Source organism: Equus quagga, chromosome 18, assembly GCF_021613505.1.
Source record: "Equus quagga isolate Etosha38 chromosome 18, UCLA_HA_Equagga_1.0, whole genome shotgun sequence".
NCBI classification, from domain to species: Eukaryota; Metazoa; Chordata; class Mammalia; order Perissodactyla; family Equidae; genus Equus; species Equus quagga.
The window spans coordinates 29,174,042-29,192,312 of record NC_060284.1 but is presented as its reverse complement, the minus strand read 5'-3'; the positions used below and the strand labels follow the sequence as shown (position 1 = coordinate 29,192,312).

General features: G+C 44.5%; 1 protein-coding gene across 8 annotated transcripts in view; it reads right to left on the bottom strand.

Moving 5' to 3' along the window:
- SLC44A3 (solute carrier family 44 member 3) overlaps positions 1 to 18,271 on the bottom strand; it is a 96,140-nt gene that overhangs the window by 58,681 nt on the left and 19,188 nt on the right. For all 8 annotated transcript variants that reach the window (XM_046645066.1, XM_046645061.1, XM_046645068.1 and 5 more), the window contains 4 exons: positions 12,154 to 12,314; positions 10,380 to 10,469; positions 9,036 to 9,160; positions 4,199 to 4,385 (listed from right to left, as the gene is read on the bottom strand). In XM_046645066.1, the coding sequence (XP_046501022.1) occupies positions 4,199 to 4,385; positions 9,036 to 9,160; positions 10,380 to 10,469; positions 12,154 to 12,314 (563 nt within the window). The remainder of the gene's footprint in view (positions 1 to 4,198; positions 4,386 to 9,035; positions 9,161 to 10,379; positions 10,470 to 12,153; positions 12,315 to 18,271) is intronic.

Below are 18,271 nucleotides of genomic sequence, written 5' to 3'. Positions count from 1 at the left end.
TATCCTATCATAGAGATTTGAGACAATTTTCTGGAGATCTTCCTAGAGTTATCAGTATAACCTGGAGGAAATTCATCCTGCAGCTAACTGTAAATCTAGATATTATAAGCAAGCTTTAAAGTACTTCAAAAGACTGAAGTGATACTAATCATCAATATAAATGGCAGTTTCTCAAAGAAGGCAGTCCAGCTGGTTGGGATAATTTCCCAAAGAAAGTAGGCCCAACTTGGAAGGGCTCAAATTTCTAGCACATTCTGTGTACTTGCTCTCTTCCAGCAAATTGGCTTAAATGTCCTGCTGGACCCCAAGCCCACTAATAGCAATCCTGCTTGTACCTCCCACTGGCTCAGCTTCTGCTCTGACAGCATGAGGATCAGAGAAAAGGAGAAGAAAAATCTCACTGACATAGAGCCTGCAATTTACCAAATTCTTTTAATGTATTCATCTCATTTCATACTCACAACACTGATGTGAATTCACACGGATTCAGCACACACTTTCTGATCCCATTCAGGGCCTGTGCACTGAGCTAAGAGACACAGAGAGAAAAAGACATGGTCGCTGCCCTCAAGATGTTTGTACTCTAGTGGGACGACAACACACAAGTCATTGTCTTGCATTATTGTTCTTCACAGGACTTACCACCATGACATATAATATATTTACTTATTTATTCCCTCATTCCCCACTTACGAGTGCCTTTGTCCTGCTCATTGCTGTATCTCCCATACCCAGGGCACATAGTAGACTTGCAACGAACATTTGTTGAAAGAATGAAGAGCATAAAAAATGCAAGGAAAATGAAGAAGAAACATCTGTGTGCCTGGGGAATTGATAGGAGATTTTCTAAGAAATATAATACTCAAATCTTGAAGAATGACTAGATTTCCAAGTAGTTTGGGGTAGGGAGTTGGGGTATCATTGGGGAAGAGGAGAAGGCTCTAGACGAAGATCACAGCAGGTGAAGGGCACAGAGATGTCCGTGGAGACCGTTTTCCTTTGTACCTTCCCAAAGTGACCGTGACCTTCTGAAAAGCAGGAGCTGTTTCAAATCGCTCCTGTGCAATCTCCCTTCACTCGGTTCCTAGGACCGGGCTGGGCCACTAGCAGGCTTTTGTACAATAACTTTGAATATCTTCTAGATCTCTGATAATTAAAAAAAAAGACTATTTTCTTTTGAACTGTGTTCTCAAATGTGCCAGGCAGAGCAAAGAATAAACCACTAAGCTGAAGCTAGTTCTTGATTTTCCCTAGTCGAAATTAATTCCTAAAATTAGGAACATATATGGTCCTTTACTTGCAAAGCAAAGCTCTGATTCCATCTCAGCCTCCTAATGTCCCTGTGAGGCAGCCTGGGGAAAGCAGCATTTTTCCATTGCAAACATGGGAAAAGGGAAGAGCAGAGGATTAACATACAAGGAAGGCCAGAGCCAGCCTGGATCCCGGCTCCCTTGATGGGAAATCATCTGTCCGATCCTGCTGCCTCCTTTCCAAGCACGGCCCTTTGCCTGTCCCAAGCATGCTGAGGCATCCCTGTGTTACCTCTTCTAAGCGCGGCAGAGACTGTGAGGGAAAACTCCCCCTCAATGGGCCTCTTCCATTATTCAGACTCTGGGGCCTCCAGACCATGTTAATGACAACTGGGGGAATCAGCTCATGTGGGCTCTTTCCAACCTGCCAACTGCACCTGCTGGATCCCCAAGGTTATTACAGTTTTCATTTTTCTCCACTGGATTTTAGTAGTCACTGTCACGTTGCTGGTAGCAGACAAGTCCCAACCGACCAATAAATGTCATTGCTGGGGGCATTGATATGCTCTGCTGAAATAATCCCCAAACAGGCCAGAATTTGGTAAGTAGTTAAAAGACTGATCAACTGTCACTAGAGAAATATAGCTCATCCAGGCAAAAATGATCAATCTAAGTTCACTTTTCCTGTATTTTCTTTTCTTTTTTATAGATCAAAAGAATCATTCATTCAGCTGTCTGACAAAATTGAAAACTCACAAGTGTTTACCTACTGAAGACACTCCACAACATTGGGCATGGACTGAAGAGGGAGTCTGAGGGGGGGTGAACAAGACAATCAGGCACGTGTGCCGTCTCTCACCACCCAGCTCACCTGGCATCTTTGCTCGAGCTGTGAGAGCAGCTCAGAGTCTCTCACAAGTGTAGCTGGGGCATCTTCTGAAGATCAAAGGGATGCAGCTGCTGACCTGCCCCGGCCCAGAGCTGTTGCTTTGGCACTGGGTGAAAAGGCCTTTGAAAACAAAGGGAGCTCTGTGCACCTGGATCAGCCCACAGGTGAGTGGAAAGGAGAGGCAGGTGGCCTGAGGGGACGCCAGACTGGTCTTATGATGCCCTACCCCAGGGAGGAGCGACGGCAGTCACTCTGTGTAACACCTTCCCTCCCAGAAAGTCTAATATCAACCCTAACGTCATCCATACCACAATAGGTCCTGGCACCCAGCTTGCTTTCCCACCCATTGACTCCTCTCACTCTTGCTTGTTTGCTCCTTGCACTGATAGAGAACTGCCACACTTTAATACATGACCCTCTGAAGCAGCTATAGACCGAGTGCCACCTTTGGCCCTAGAGAAGAGCCTGCTTGTCTCCCTGCCCCTCTTGCTCTCAATCCTGGGGCTGGGGCTCTTGAATTCCCCCTGGGCCCTGGGCCTATGGTGGGGACTGACGGGGCACCATGCTAGCAGCTCACCCCCAGTCAGCCGTGGGGCTTCTTCCTCTCTGACTGCAGCCCCAGCTCTCAACCTGGCTCTCTTCCTGTCCCCTGTGACTGAGTCCTCTCCTGTGTTTGGTCGTGACACCATTAAATGCCCTTTTGTCTCTTTCTGTATTTTCTGATCTTCTGGCAACTTCTAGCCCATCTTCTGAGAAGCCTTCCCTGACTCACAAAGTGGGTTGGAACCTCGTTCTGGTGCTCTCAAGGCTCCCCAAATTTCTCCAAGGTGACGTTCGTCAACTCTGCTGTGAGCACGTGCTTAATTCTCAGTCCATCCTGTTTGGCTCTAAGTGCTATGGGGAGAGACCACCCCTCACCCCTGGTGTCTTCCCAAGGCCTCAGCCCCACAGAACTCACCTAACATCCGTGAATCAAAGAACGAATGGAAGAATGTGCCCTGCTCTAAAGCATTGAGGGTTTAACCACAGAACCAGTTTCCTTCAGCCAGACTCATAGGCCCCAGAAGCTGGAGGAGGAAGCTCCTTCTCTGGTCCTGAGCCATATTTCCCAAGACCTCAACCTTCCTCTGGTGATTCTTCGGGGCAAGGGCTCAAGTACCACAGCCCAGCACCCCATGCGCTCGACCCTGCCACTTCCTGCCACTTGTCACTCCCAGCCTGCTCTGGCTTCAACCTCTGGCCCTGCTATGTCTCCCTGTAGCCACAGGCCCCAAGTGCCACATTAGGGGCACAGCCTGTATCTGCCAGCCAGCGGCTGTGGCCGTAATACTGCTTCGATTTGAACAGACAGATCTGAGGAAGCCTAATTTTGATTTCCTAGCTTTGAATCTCAGACACAAGGAAAAGGTGAGATAGAGGAAAGAGGACAGGTTCTATTCTAAAGCTCTGGAGCCAGAGAGAGCCACCGCACTTCCCAGCTGTTTGACCTTGGGCAAATTACTTACTCAGAACCTCTATTTTCTTGCCTGTAAGTTGAGCATAACAATGCATGCATCATGACAGAAGGATGGGGGACACAGTATTGTCTTCTCAGGATCAAAGCAGTGTGAACTTCGGTGTGCACCTGCTTTGCACTTAAGCTGGCTCCGCTGAGCACAACAAGATTTTAATAGGGTCTTTCCTGGGTTCTTCTTTATCACCTACTGATTTGTGAGGAGTTGGCAAATTACCTTGGAAAAAATTTAAACCCAGAGACATTTGATAACATTCTTCCTATAGACTTTTGGTCATACTGTAGTTTTTCCTGAAGCTCTTTCAGTTCTCACTGAATTTGTTCTTTCATGAAACACAAACCCAGCTTCTTTAATGACTACATAAAAGAAGAAAAAGAACATCCTGCTTCCCTCCATGACAGAGGCCCTAGCACCATCTCTGTTGTCATCAGATGCCTCTAGTCAATGGGAGGGTCAGTGCCTACAAAAACAGACCAATGGTTCCAAAATGGTGGCATCTTCTGTGCATGACTCCGAGGTGATGGGACCCACCCCGCTGCCCGTACCTGCAGTTCCCAGGCTCAGGAGCACAGCCACCCAAAGGACCCAGAAGAAAATGAGGATGGCAAATGTCCACAGTGGCTGGAACAGCAGGAAAGGAGAGCTGCCGATGGCTTTATTTATGACTCGGAAAAGTTCAACTGTCAATTTTATTCTCTTTCTGAGGACAAAAATCAAGACGAGCAGAACTGCCTGGGGAGAAATGGGATAGAGTAAATTAGTCAAAATAATGAAGAACTGAGAAGCGCTTAAAACAAACCCTAATATTTCACTGCCATCTCAGCAAACAGCTCTCTTAGGGTAGTTACTCACTACTTTTATTAGAATCGGGCAGATAAATTCTCAAACATGAATTGGGCGACTGCTATATGCTGGTCCCTCTGCTAGATCCTGCAGCTACAACAGTGAACAAGACACAGCCCCTGCCCTGCAGGAGCCTGCAGTCTGGTCAGAGAGCAATAGAAAATGAGAAGGCGGCCCTCTGGGGTGAGGGAACTGTCTTCTATGTCTTTTTCCCCCCGTAGCACCCAAAACACTCAGAGAACGCTGAAGGACTGCAAAAGGGCAAAGGAACACAAGTATGAGGGCAAAGGAACACAAGCATGAGGGCAAAGGACAGTGATTGTGTTTCGAAACAACCATCTGTGCCCTCTTCTCCACTGGTTTTGGCCTCAACATAAATATCACATTAAAGAAACAAACCACCCTTCACCCCACATCCCAGTCCAGCCACTACCATCCCTCTCATTCCTTTCACAGGCAAGCTTCTTCAAGGACTCATCTACACTCGCCATCTACACTTCTATAGCCCAACTCATTCTTCAACCACCTGTAAACCTCCAGACCCCAACACTCTTCTAAATCTGCTCTCCCTAAGGTCACCTCTTTTGACCTCCTTCATGTCAAACCCCATGGAAACATTCCAGGTCTTGCTTGGCCTCAGCATGGTACAGGAATCTCTGGTCCACTCCTCTTTTTCTTAAACTTGACTTCTGTGATCGCTCTTTCTTCTGGTTCCCCTCCTCCTACTTCTTCACTTGTTGTTTCTTGGGATCTTTTGGGGGTATCTCCTACTCCTTTCAGATTTTAGCATTCTTCCTAGATGCTGATAACTTTCAAATAAACTCAAAGGCAACTTGTCCTGAACCAAATTCATTAGCTTCATACAAAAATCTCCTCTTTCCCGTATGTTCCTGACTCTGGTGGCCCTAATTTTTCTGGCTCTTCAAGAATGAGTTAGACTCCTCTCTTGTGTGCTTCCATTTTATTCTATATTTGCCCTATGGTAGCACTCAACATATTCTACTGTAAATGTTTACTGTCTGGATTTACCATTAGACTAAACTCCTCAAAGGAGGGCCATCTGTTATTGTCAGGGACTGGCAAAGGGCCCAGTGTCCAGCACAATCCCAATGACCTGTGATTCAGGTTCCTGACCGATCTCTCAATCTATCCTTTCCTTTCTATTCCCACTGTTGATGCCACAGCTCAAATCTCATCCTGTCTCATCTAGAGCCTAATAACCTCCCATTAGCTTTCTGCTTTTAATCCCTCTGACCCCCCACTCCCACTCCAATCGCTCCTCCAACCCACAGCTAAAGGGATCTTTGTAAAGGGTAGTGTCAAGGATGTCATCTCCCTGCTCAAAATCCATCAACCGTCCCCCAATGCCTCTGATAAAGACCAAAGTCATTATCATCACAGATCAGGACCTTGCCCCCACGGCCTCTCCCCACACCTGCCTCTCAGGCTTCCACCAAGGGAACTTCCTGCAAGTCCGTCTCTTGTTCATGTGACCCTACACATGCCATCACCTTGGCCTAACATGTCCTTTCTCTTCCAGCTGGGCTTGGGCATTCCTACCTCAAGGATCTCACAGTCAAGTGGAGGGAAGTCAGAGGACGGTGGGACAAACTGTGCAAAACTGCTCTGGGGCTGCGAGCAGAGCCTCCGGACCTAGCTGTGGGGAGTGTTAGCAGAAGCTGGGGGAGATGCTCAGAGGAGACCCAAGAGTTGTAAAGGCTAAGTGGGAATTTCCATCTCTGTGTCCTCAATGCCTAGCACCATCAACAAGGAAGAGGGATTTTTTTGTTTTTGTTTTTTATTTAAAATTTTAACAAAGCAAAATGATACAATCTTTAGGCAAGTAAACTTGGCTTCTAGCTCCTGAATGGAATGCTAACATGTGTATTTAAATGTGTGTGTGTTTCACAACTTATATTACATATATGCATGAAATACTCCCCTCCTACTCAAGGTACACTTATGTGGATGTTCTTTAGAAGTGCTGTGTTAACTCGAACCCATTACTGCCCCCTATCCTTCTCAGTGGGGTAATGGGACCTTGCTAGGGCTGTGGGCTGGGCTGGGGCAGGCAGCACAGCTGACTCACCATGGGCGCCAAGCCTGGACTTCACTTTTCTGGGCTCTAAGCTACAGGCAGCTGCATTTCAGCCTGTGCTCCTAGGCTGACACCCTGAGGTCAGCATTTAACGCCATTCACTCCATTATCTTCATTGCTGCTGGTGATTATATTGAAACTATTTAAATAATAGTCACAGGGAGCCCCATCTTTCCTGTTGTAAACAACATTTTCAAGTTTATTTGTGAGGCAGGTGCTGGGAACCCAGGAAACACATCCCGACCCAAGTGGTCCTGGCAGCAGACAGGAGCTCGCCGGGATTCAGGCCACCAGGTGAGACTCTCAGGGTTCCAATACATGGCAAGGGCATATGGGAAGACGAATGAGATGGAGGCTCGAGGTGAGCAAAGAGGATGAGAGTTGAGGGAGGTGACCCTCCTTCTGCTTCTATTCTTCTCCTGCTAATGTTGGTTTTCCCCTTTCTTTCTCTTCTCTGGGAAAGTCGGGGTAAGAAGGAGGCAATGAGGGAGAGGAAGGGCAGCTGACAACTCCTCTTGCCCCTTGGAGACCTGCACTGGGCATGGGGAGTGGTGCTTGACCAGCGGACATAACTTGATTTTCTCTCCCTGTCCTTCTTCCCTCACCTTGCGCAGGGTCTGTAGGAGCTGAGACTGGGGTAGTGGGAGAATAAGCATGGTGGGCAGTGGTTTTCCCAGGCATGGCCCTGGCCCTCCTCTTGCTCCGTAACCAGCCCAGCTGCCCCAGACTCAGGGCTCCAGCCAGGGAGCGTTAGGGGTGGCTCTCTGGTGGGAATGCCAAGCTTCCATGGTGGACGCCCCTAGGGGAGGGGAAGTCCATACCCCGGGGCAACCTTGCAGTGGTATTCCCATTGGACAGATGAGGAGACCCAGGCCTCAGAGGCCAGGTATTTCTCCAAGGTCACACAGTGGGTGGGTGGGTGGGGCGTGGATTTGAATGTAGGCCTGAGACTGCAAAGGCCAGACCCTTTTCCCATGCACCATGTCATGGTGTTTGCCTGTAATTCACCTTACCACAGGGCATGTGCTATGTGTGATGTGTCCTGCTAGCTCCACTTAGTGCAGAGCCCTGTGCAGAATAGGGGCTCAGTAAACAGCAACGATGACAAAGAATCTGGGGCTTTTATGAGGATAAGCTCATCCAGGAACTGGTACTTGGTAGAAACTCAGTAGGTGCCCAATGAATGGTGTGTGAGCTGTGGTTTAGTTCTACCCTCTGTACCAGCCTTCGCACTCCTCACCGACACAGGTGAAAACAGCCTCTCTCTGCTCTCACAGCCTCTCCTTTCCTAACCTTACACTCGGTGAGGAGGAAAATTCACCCCTGACCCTGGCATCTGGGTGGCCATCAATGGTTCAGTGTGTGAGGACAAAGGAAGCCCTGTGGAGGGCTCAGGGAGGAAGCGGCTCTCTCGGGAACTCTAGCCCTGCTCCCTCCATCCCCAGGCCCAACAGCCCCGGCCTGGGGGTGCAGGGGGTCCTTTCTCCTCCAGCCTCCTTCACAGGCCCCGGCTCAGCTACGCGCTTGGTCCCTGGCTGAGGCAGGACAAATGAGGAGCTTTGCTTTCTCGTAGCCTTGCTCCTTGAGATGCAGTTTATGTGAAGAACACAAACCCTGAAACATCACTAGAAAGGAGAAAATGTGAAGACCGTACCAAATATGGGAACCAAAGGATTTCCTTAGGAGAGAGAACTGAGTTGGCAAGACAGTCTCCATTCGCTGAAAGATTAATGGGCTTGTGGAAACCCCTGGTTGTTGCTCTTCCATAAACAGTAAGCAACACACTAGCAAGGATGACCATGGGTCACCTGGAATCAATTCCAGACCCTTACCAGGGCCTTGTGGTTCTAGCACTTCTAACACCACCTGGGGTGTGACCCGAATGACTTTCGTTTGCCAACCACCCTCCCCCAACAACCAGTATCTGCTGCTTCAACGTTCTGTGTTTGCCTGTTTTCAACTACGGAGTTCACTGAGGAGGCGGCAGGTTCTCTGAAAACCAAAATAACCCAGTGGCCAGGAGGTTTGGAAACAAAGGGCTCTCTGTGTTCAAAGGCAGTGGGAGCTGTCACAGCCTGGAGGGAGCAGAGCATCCGTTGGCTGGAAGGGGGCCTCTCCTCACAGACAGGAAATAGGCACTGTCGTGAGTCTGACCCCTCCACCTTAGAGCACCACTCACCGTATTCAAGGGTAACGAATCAACCTCAGAGAGATGGCAGAAATGACTCGGAGAGAAGTAAGATCTTTTCCTTATTTTTGAAGGTTTTGATTTATTCCTGCGTAGGTATCTCAAATAAAAAGAAGGCACTAAATATGTATATACATTCACTACACTCATATTTATGCACATTTGGAGGTGAGAGACAAATAAATTCTAGTGGTTTTTGGTTAAAATCCAATTATTTGGATTTCGGAGTTGTGGCTGGCTACTTGTTTCTTACCGTGACGACTGTGGATACAATGGCAAACCCCAGCAAACACTCCATATTTTCCCTTTCTGTGTCCAATTCTATGCTGAGGTCATAGGTATAGTCGTAATACAGCCACCATAAGACACCGCAGACAACTGGAAAACAAAACACCAGTGGGGCTCAGCACACACGGCATGAGGGAACCACCCCACAGAGGTGGCCCTGCTCAGGCAGTGGGGCTCAAATCCCCGGGGCTTTACAGGCAAAGACTGCCCCTCTGAAGGAGTTGGGCAGGGCCAGGGTGGCCCCCTGAGGACCCACCAGACCTTCAGTGGTTGGCTGTCTTTGGGAGATGCAGGAAGCTGACCCCAGAACACAGGTGTGTCCCGTCAGTCTAGCCCACAGGTTGGGTCTGGGTGTGAGGCAGGAGGAAATTGCACCAGGATGGTGAGAAGAACAATATTAGAGTCCAAAGTCTGAAATTTCCAAATGAGCTCTGTGGTGACAACTCCTGTGAGAGCCTGAATGTCGGCCTGGCAGCCACAACACCAGACGAATACTTTGACACTGCAAATGCTCTCCATTTAGGTACTAAATGCCACCTACGCCACATCCACAGTGACTACAGGAAGGTCAGAGTGGTCTTTATGTGGTAGATGAGGAAAGCGTCCCTCACAAGCCATGGTGCCTGTCCTTCAGCACAGGCATGCTGTGTACCTGGGCGCTGTAGGGCTCCAAGTTCTGAGGAGAACTGATTATTCAGGGGAATGAAACACTACGGTCACACCAATTATTAAAAATTAAAACACCTCACAGCAGTTGGTAAATAGCTGCCGCCTTGAGTTTCCTGCCTGTCCCTGCCTCTCAGACCCCTTTCCCAACAACCCCTGGATGGACTCACAATCCAGTATCACAAAGGGAACAGTGGGCACAAGAGAGCCTCCCTAGGACCCTGCCCCAGGTCAGGACCTGCGGCTTTTCAGACGGGGTGGAGTCTTTGAATGACAGTCGCGGGCACCAGGTGCCAACGGGTGATGTGAAAGTTCAGAAGAAATCCTTTAAAATGCTTCCAACAGGCGTTGGAATTCTCTTTTAATGGTACGGATACCAGGACCACTTAACTGGCAGGCTCATCTCAGAGGGGGCATAACGTAGACGGGACAATAAGTTGGGCATCAACTCTGCAATTATCTATGAGGCCTAAGAAATCCTCTTTGTCCTCTCTGGGCCTGAGTCTTCTCATTTGTAAAATGACGGGGTTGGAGGAGAGACTCTCTGAGACCCCATTTAGCTCAAAAATGCCAACTTTTAAGTTCTACACTTAGTGGGAAGGCTTTTCATTTAATCAAAAAGAGATCAAGTAGAAATACTTACACAGCAATCCTAAAACAACCAGGGCTATGAAAATGTGAACGAGAAGGGTGGTAACGAATCGGAAGGTGAACATCACGGCCAGAGACAAGGCTGAAAAATTAAGCGAAACATGTAAACCCAACAGCAACCAAGATGGGAGGGCAGTGACGGACTATACTGACTAACCCCTCCAGAAGAGGCAGGGCTGAGGACTTCCCTTAGTCTCTAAATATCTTGGGACGTTTACCAAACACCGGACAGAAACAGTAAGACACATCCAGGGTACTCTCTGAAGCAACACCAGTTCAGTCGGCTGCAGTAAGCCGGTCTCTGAAAGTGCTAGCATTCTACTTGAACTAAAAAAAATTTTTTTAAGCAGGTATTATTCTCAAATATCCAAATCTTTTAAGTCCAAATGAACCTTTTTTTTTTTTTACCATACTTAACTCTTTTGACTTCACACTGGGCTTACGTAAAGTTCTAACTTTAAATGTTCTCAGACACTAATATTGAAAAGGAAAGCTTAATGCCTTTAAAAATGAAAAATTTAAGATTCTAATCCTATGGTAAGCCATATGTGTAAAAAATCTGCCTATTATTTTCCAATATTTGGGTTTTTAAACTTATGGATTTATTCTAAGTATTTTAGTGAATCTATATATGCTATTTTATTTTCTTCTAAACCAGAAATCAGGATTACAGATAGATATTTTGGTGTAGTGGTTAAGAACTTGGTTTGGGAATCAGACAGATCTGGGCTGGGTCTCAGCTCTGCTGCTCACTCTGCTGGATGTGTGACCTTGGCCAAGGCTCTTAACCTCGCGAAGCCTCAGTTTCCTCTCCTACAAACGGTGATGGGATTCTGAGGGGGTTTCAATGAGTTAAGAGTAAGCACATTGCCTGGCACATTTGGGTCATAAGCAGTCTGGAAGTTGCATAATGGTGACTAGTTAAGCATGCCCAAGCATTCAGGAATTAGAAACTTTTTGGTAACAAAATTATGGAAAACTCAATTTGTAAAGTGGCAAAATTATGTTAACAGCTGACCAAAGAGGTTCTTTCAACCAAGAGGTAGGGAGGCAGCCACTGGGGAAGCGGGTAGATAACAGGCTGTTACAAGTGCCTAAAGCAGCAGAGTGTATTAACTTGTTCAAAGAGAAAGTGACTCTTAAAGGGGCTCATCAAGCTGAAACATAGAAAATGGGAAGTCAAGGGTCAAGAGTGGGTCTCTGCTTCTAGAAATGCCCAGAAGAGGCACATCCCAGCACAAGCCTTGGACCTTCCTACAACCCAAAGCAGGCACATTCCTCGGAGGAGCTGGACACATCAGGCCGTTGCCATCTGATGCTATTTAACATGGATGCACACGTCTCCTTCCCTTGCTCACTGAGCAGCCTTCTGATCCAGCTTGCCTATAGGAAGAGGGTACACTGGCCAGAAGACGTGCGTTTCTGGTCCCCCTGACAGTTGTGCTTTTCATGGCCAGTTCACAAATTGGTGATCTGCTTTGCACATCCACCCTTACGTAGAGCTGAGTACCAGGCACTGGAACATGGTCACAATATTAAGGTGACCCCCCACCCAATGAGGTCTCCTGGCAGAGAGCCAGCTGGTCTTTCCCCATCTTATTGCCCCTTCCCCACTCAAACCTGAAATACTGAAAATATCCATAAAGAAAACATATGAAATGAAGTTTTATATTTAAGTCAAGAGGCTAATTTTCATTGTGCAACATACATAAATGCTAGAAGCTTTGGCATAAAGAGACACCGAAATAAAATTAACTGAACATTACCTAATGCGAGGATACACAGGCCAAGGATTGTGTCTCTTCCTGACATTATTCCACTTAGGATTCGATGAAGGGCATCCACATCATTTATCAAAACAGAGGCAAACACGGAGTAGCACTCAGGCGTTTGAGGGATGCACCGGTTAAACAAAGGAAAAGGCTTGCTAAAAATAAGAGGACAAAGGGCAAAGAGATTCATTTAATTACTTCAATTACTTAAAATTATTAATTTATAATTTAAATATATTTAAATAAATATGTTTTATAATAAATTATTATTTAAAATTCTCAACATCCAAGAAAGCATAAGATCTGCAGTAATAAAAAGGGGTAGAGTATCCTGTTTGCAAAGTACTGTACATCTTAGAAAACTGCTGCTGTGCATGGCATACTGATTATGGGGTCCTGTAGAAACAAGACGCCTAAATTTGAGAGTGACAGTTTTGACTCTCGCGTCTTGGGCCTTCCTTACACAAACTACCAATTCCAACACAAGAATCATATTTCTTTAAGGAACTGTTAGAAATATGCACTGGGTCAATCAGAAGCTGTATTAATGAAACTGCCAACTTTATTCTGTCCTTTTATTAAAAATTTTATTGGAGTCATATTGGCTTACAATGTTGTGTAAATTTCAGGTGTACATTACTGTATTTCAGTTTCTGTATAGACTGCATCATGTTCACCACTAATAGTCTAGTTTTTATCTGTCGCTATACATATGTGCCCCTTTACCCTTTTCGCCTTTCCCCTAACCCCTCCTCCTCTGGTAACCATTAATCTGTTCTCTTTATCTATGTGTTTATCTTCCACATATGAGGGAAATCATATGGCATTTGTCTTTGCCCGTCTGACTTATTTTGCTCAGCATAATACCCTCAAGGTCCATAGATGTCGCAACTGGCACAATTTGGTCTTTTTTTATGGCTGAGTAGTCCATTGTGTGTGTGTGTGTGTGTGTGTGTGTGTGTGTGTGTGTGTGTGTGTGTATAACATCTTCTTTATCCATTCATCTGTAGAAGGACACTTAGGTTGCTTCTACATCTTGGCCATTGTGAATAATGCTGTGATGAACATAGGGATGCACAAATCTCTTTGAATTGTTGATTTCATGTTCTTTGGCTAAATACACAGTAGCGGATTAGCTGGATCATATGGTATTTCTACTTTTAATTTTTTGAGACGTCTCCTTACTGTTTTCCAAAGTGGCTGCACCAGTCTACATTCCCACCAGCAGTGTATGAGGGTTCTCTTTTCTCCACATCCTCTCCAACACTAGTCATTTCTTGTCTTGATAATTACAGCCATTCTGACAAGTCTGAGGCAATAGCTCATTGTAGTTTTGATTTGCATTTCCCTAATAATTAGTGACGTTGAACATCTTTTCATGTGCCTATTGGCCATCTGTATATCTTCTTTGGAAAAATGTCTGTTTACATCCACTTCCCATTTTTTGATTGGGTTGTTCATTTTTTTCTTGTTGAGTTGTATGAGTTCTTTATACACTTTGGAAATTGACCCCTTGGTGGATATATGATTTGCATCAGATTAAAAAACTTCTACATGGCAAAGGAAACCATCAACAAAATGAAAAGACTACCCACCAACTGGGAGAAAATATTTGCAAATCATATATTCTGTCCTTTTTAAGAAGATGTATAAGGTTTGCGAGGCTTGCTACAAACAGAGTGAATGCTTAATAAACAGGTGATAAATGTATGAATGAAGTGTGGTTGATAACTGCCCTGGGTAGATGAGAAAACTGACCCTTTTTGGGCTCCTTCCTGAAATGCAAGAATGCCCAGGAATGTTCACCCTAATGACTCTTAATGAGGCCATAAAGAATTTCACAGATCCTACTCTTCTTTCTTTCCATGGGCTCCAAACAGTGGAAATAATCTCAACCCAAGAAGTGCCAAATTATCTGACAAGTTGCTAAAACATTAGGCAGTCACCAAGCATTTTGTGGAATGTGTGAAGATAAAACAAGGGAGAACCTAAATGCAAACAATATTACATTTCCGTGAAGAAAAAATGACTTCCAAAACTCCACTGAAGCACAACATAGAACATATGGAAGAATCTTTCTCAGGAAGACACAGCATTACAGAAATAGTTCCTGAGTCATCGAACAGTGATTCAAAAGAAGGGTAATACAACTAAGCAGTTGGGTTTTTGTAATTAAAAATTTTGTAAGTGTGATACATTCACACGGCTCAAATTCCAAAAGGTACAATAGAATAAACTGTGAGAAATTGTCCTTTAGTCTCCTCGAGCCACCAAAGTACATTTCCTCACAGGCCACCATTGTTTGGTTTCTTGTATATCATTCTAGAGACATTTTTTAGCACATGTGAACGTAACTGAGAATTTAAATGGAAGTTTGCAGCTGAGGCAAAAATATAATAAAAATTATACTCCAAAACAAGATGCTAGAACCCACCACACAGGGCTTATCAAAAGAGAGGTGCAGAGAACTGGTTAGATTATTCTTAAACCCCTCACCCACACTGAGAGTATAAAAGGGTTGGGAATTGGAGATCAGAACATTTTAAAAAATACACTTTTTTTTTTAAAGATTGGCACCTGAACTAACATCTGTTTCTAATCTTATTTTTTTCTTCTTCTCCCCAAAGCCCCCCAGTACATAGCTGTATATTTTAGATGTGGGTCCTTCTGGTTGTGTCATGTGGGATGCTGCCTCAGCATGGTCTAAGGAGTGGTGCCATGTCCACACCCAGGATCCGAACTGGCAAAACCCTGGGCCGCCAAAGCGGAGCACCTGAACCTAACCGCTCAGCCCCGGGGCTGGCCTGCAAAAATAAACTTTTAATTTTGGAATAATTTTTGAGTTGCAGAAAAATTCCAAAGGTGTTACAGAGAGTTCTTGTATACCCATCACTCACCTTCCTCTAAGGTTCCCATCTTACGTAACTACAGAACATTGGTGAAAATTAAGAAATTAACATTGGTACTGCACCATTAACTAACCCACAGCCTTTATTTGGATTTCACCATTTCCCACTGACGTCCTTTTCTGTTCCCACATTGCATTTAGTTGCCATATCTCCTTTGGTCTGTGACAGTTTTAGTTTTTCCTTATGTCCCATCTTTAGCTTACAGTATCCAATCACATAGCTGTTTTCCAGGGTTACTTAGGTCAGCTCTTGTTCTCGCTGTTCCCTTCAGTGAGGTTATGTTATACATCTGTAAGAGTTAGATTCATTTGTCATAGTCTACATTCTATCCTGGGATCTCAACACTGGTTGATTTTATTTTTAATTTGGATATAGTAAAGTTCACTCTGTATAGGAGGTGACAAGCACACAGAATCACATAGAAGAGCAATTCTGAAGTTTCCCTTTTTTTGAAAGAGAGAGAATTGTTACGTGATTCCATCCCTGTCCCCAAGGGGAAGAGGGTGAGGGATGCTACTCCTGAGTCCGATGAGAAGGGTCTCATGGGAAAAACTAGACTCACTGAATAAATTCAAAGAGACAGAGAGACAAAAATAAAGTTGCCTTCTGACTATATGCTAAAGGTCATGTTTGTTTGATGTATATTTACATACATGTGTATGACATAAACGTATATATATATTTGCTTGTACAACCATTATATACACTTACATATACATATATTCACTTATATGTATATAATCCCATAAGTCACACTGATATTTCCTGTTTATGCAAAAGATAGTACACTACATACTGCTTTATAGTTTGTTTTTTTAACATAATACATCTTGCAGCCCTGTTCATTTCAGAATGTAAGGGATTCCTATTATTTTTACTGAGGTAAAATGTACATACAGTGAAACATGTATGTAAACGTGTTAAACATACAATTAATGACTTTTGACAAATATATATGTCCATGTAACCACAACCCCTTTCAAGGTAAAGAATGTTTCTATACCCCAGAAAGTTCCCTCATGCCCCCTTGCAATCAATCTCCATCCCTTTATAGGCACTAGTGATCTGATTTCTATACTATAAATTAGTTTCACTCTTGCACAATTCCATTTAAATGGAATTACATAGTACGTACTCTTGTGTCCAGCTTCTTTCACTGAGCTGTTTGATGTACCAGCAGATCATTTATTTTAATTGCTGAGTGCTATTCCACTGCATGAATATACCTCCATTTGGTTATCTATTGTCCTGTCTATTGCCATTGGAGTCGTTTCCAGTTTTGGGCTATTAAAAATAAGCTGCTATTGGAGTGATAGCAGCAGCACGGCAGAGAGAGCTTTCCTGGTAATCTCTCCTTTCCACCATACAATGAAAAAGACATTCATACTCCAACAGAGGACATCCAAACACAACACAAAAGACATCTGAGAGACCACGCAGCCATATGATGTTGGGCAGAGAGGCTGGAGTCCTGCTTGGAGGAGGTAGAACTGGGTAAGAGAAAACTTCACTCCCTCCCCAAAAGACTGGGATCCAGGACTGCAGGCCACTTCTGAGAGGAAAGGAACAGGGGAGGGGATGTTCATTTGCTAGAATGTCAAAGATTCCCCAAGGGCCCTGACAGCCTAGAGGAAAGCCCCCTCTCAGGGTGAAAGCTGTCATAGGGGGTGACCTCATCAAGCCAACACCCCAGGAGAGCAGATAGAGCAGAGCGAGAAAACCCCAAGAGCACACAGGAGAAAGGACCCCTCTCCCCACCCACCCAGCCCTGGATCTAGTCCCTGGGATCTTGGCAGAATGCAGAGGGCTCAGAATCCATGGCTCTTGACCCCTACTCAGTGGTGACAGACAGTAACTGAGACCAAATAATACCATGATGTGCAAAAACAGAGCCACACCCTCCAGCAGTATCAAAAATTATATTAAATCTCCAGACCAGAGAAAAAAGGACAAGTACCCAGAAATCAGTCCTTTGGACACCAAAATATGTAATCTAAATGACAGAGAATTCAAAATAGCTATCATCAAAAAACTCAAGTTAAAAGAGAATGTAGAGAAACAATTCAACGAGTTCAGGAGCTACTTCACAAAAGAGATTGAAACTATAAAGAAGAATCAATCAGAAATATTGAGGGTGAAAGACACAATGGATAAGATAAAACAAAATATGGATTTCCTGAATGATTGAGCAGACATCATAGAGGAGCGAATCAGCATAATTGAGGATAGACATGTTGAAATGCTCCAGATAGAGGAGGAGAAAGAACTAAGAATAAAATGAAATGAAGAAAGTCTCTGAGAAATATCCAACTTAATTAGGAAATGCAACATAAGAATTATAGGTATTCAAGAGGGAGAAGAGAAGGAGAATGGAGCAGAAACCTTGTTCAAATAATAGCAGAGAACTTTCCAGATCTAGGGAAGGAATGGAAATCCATGTGGAAGAGCCTAGTACATCTCCTAAATATGTCAATGTAAAAAGACCAACTGCAAGGCATAAGTGAATGACAAAGAAAAGATACTAAGGGCAGCAAGGCAGAAGAAAATAACCTACAAAGGAACCCTTATCAGGCTTTCCGAGGATTTCTCTGCAGAAACCTTACAGAGGAGGGGACTGGAATGACATATTCAAATCTTTGAAGGACAAAAACTTTCAGCCAAGAATACTCTATCCAGTGAAAATTTCCTTCAGATATGATGAGAAAGAAAAACTTTCCCAGATAAACAAAAGCTAAGGGAGATTGTAGCTACAAGAACCCCCCTACAAGAAATCCTCAAGGCCCTTGTACTGGGGGAAAAGAAAAAGGGAGAAAAGGGTTACAAAGCAGGGAGTAAGGAGATAAACAGGTAGACAAAATCAGAAAATTGCAGCTATACATCAGAACAGGTTAGCAAATACTGAAGAATAGCATCACAGACAAAGGGCAGGAAAATACCAAAAACAGGAGTAATCTTGTCATTTTAATCACAAACTCCTAACACAAGATGGAGTAAGATGTGAGAAAAACAACTCAGGAGGGGAATGTGAAAGGGACTGTATCTCTTTACTCTAAGGAAATGAGGCCATCAGAAAATGGACTATCTTATATATGAGATTTTGAATACAAACCTCATGGTAAACACTAAACAAAAAAGCAGAACAGAGACACAAATAACAAATAAGGAGAAACAAAGAAACACAACATAAAAAAGTACATAACTCA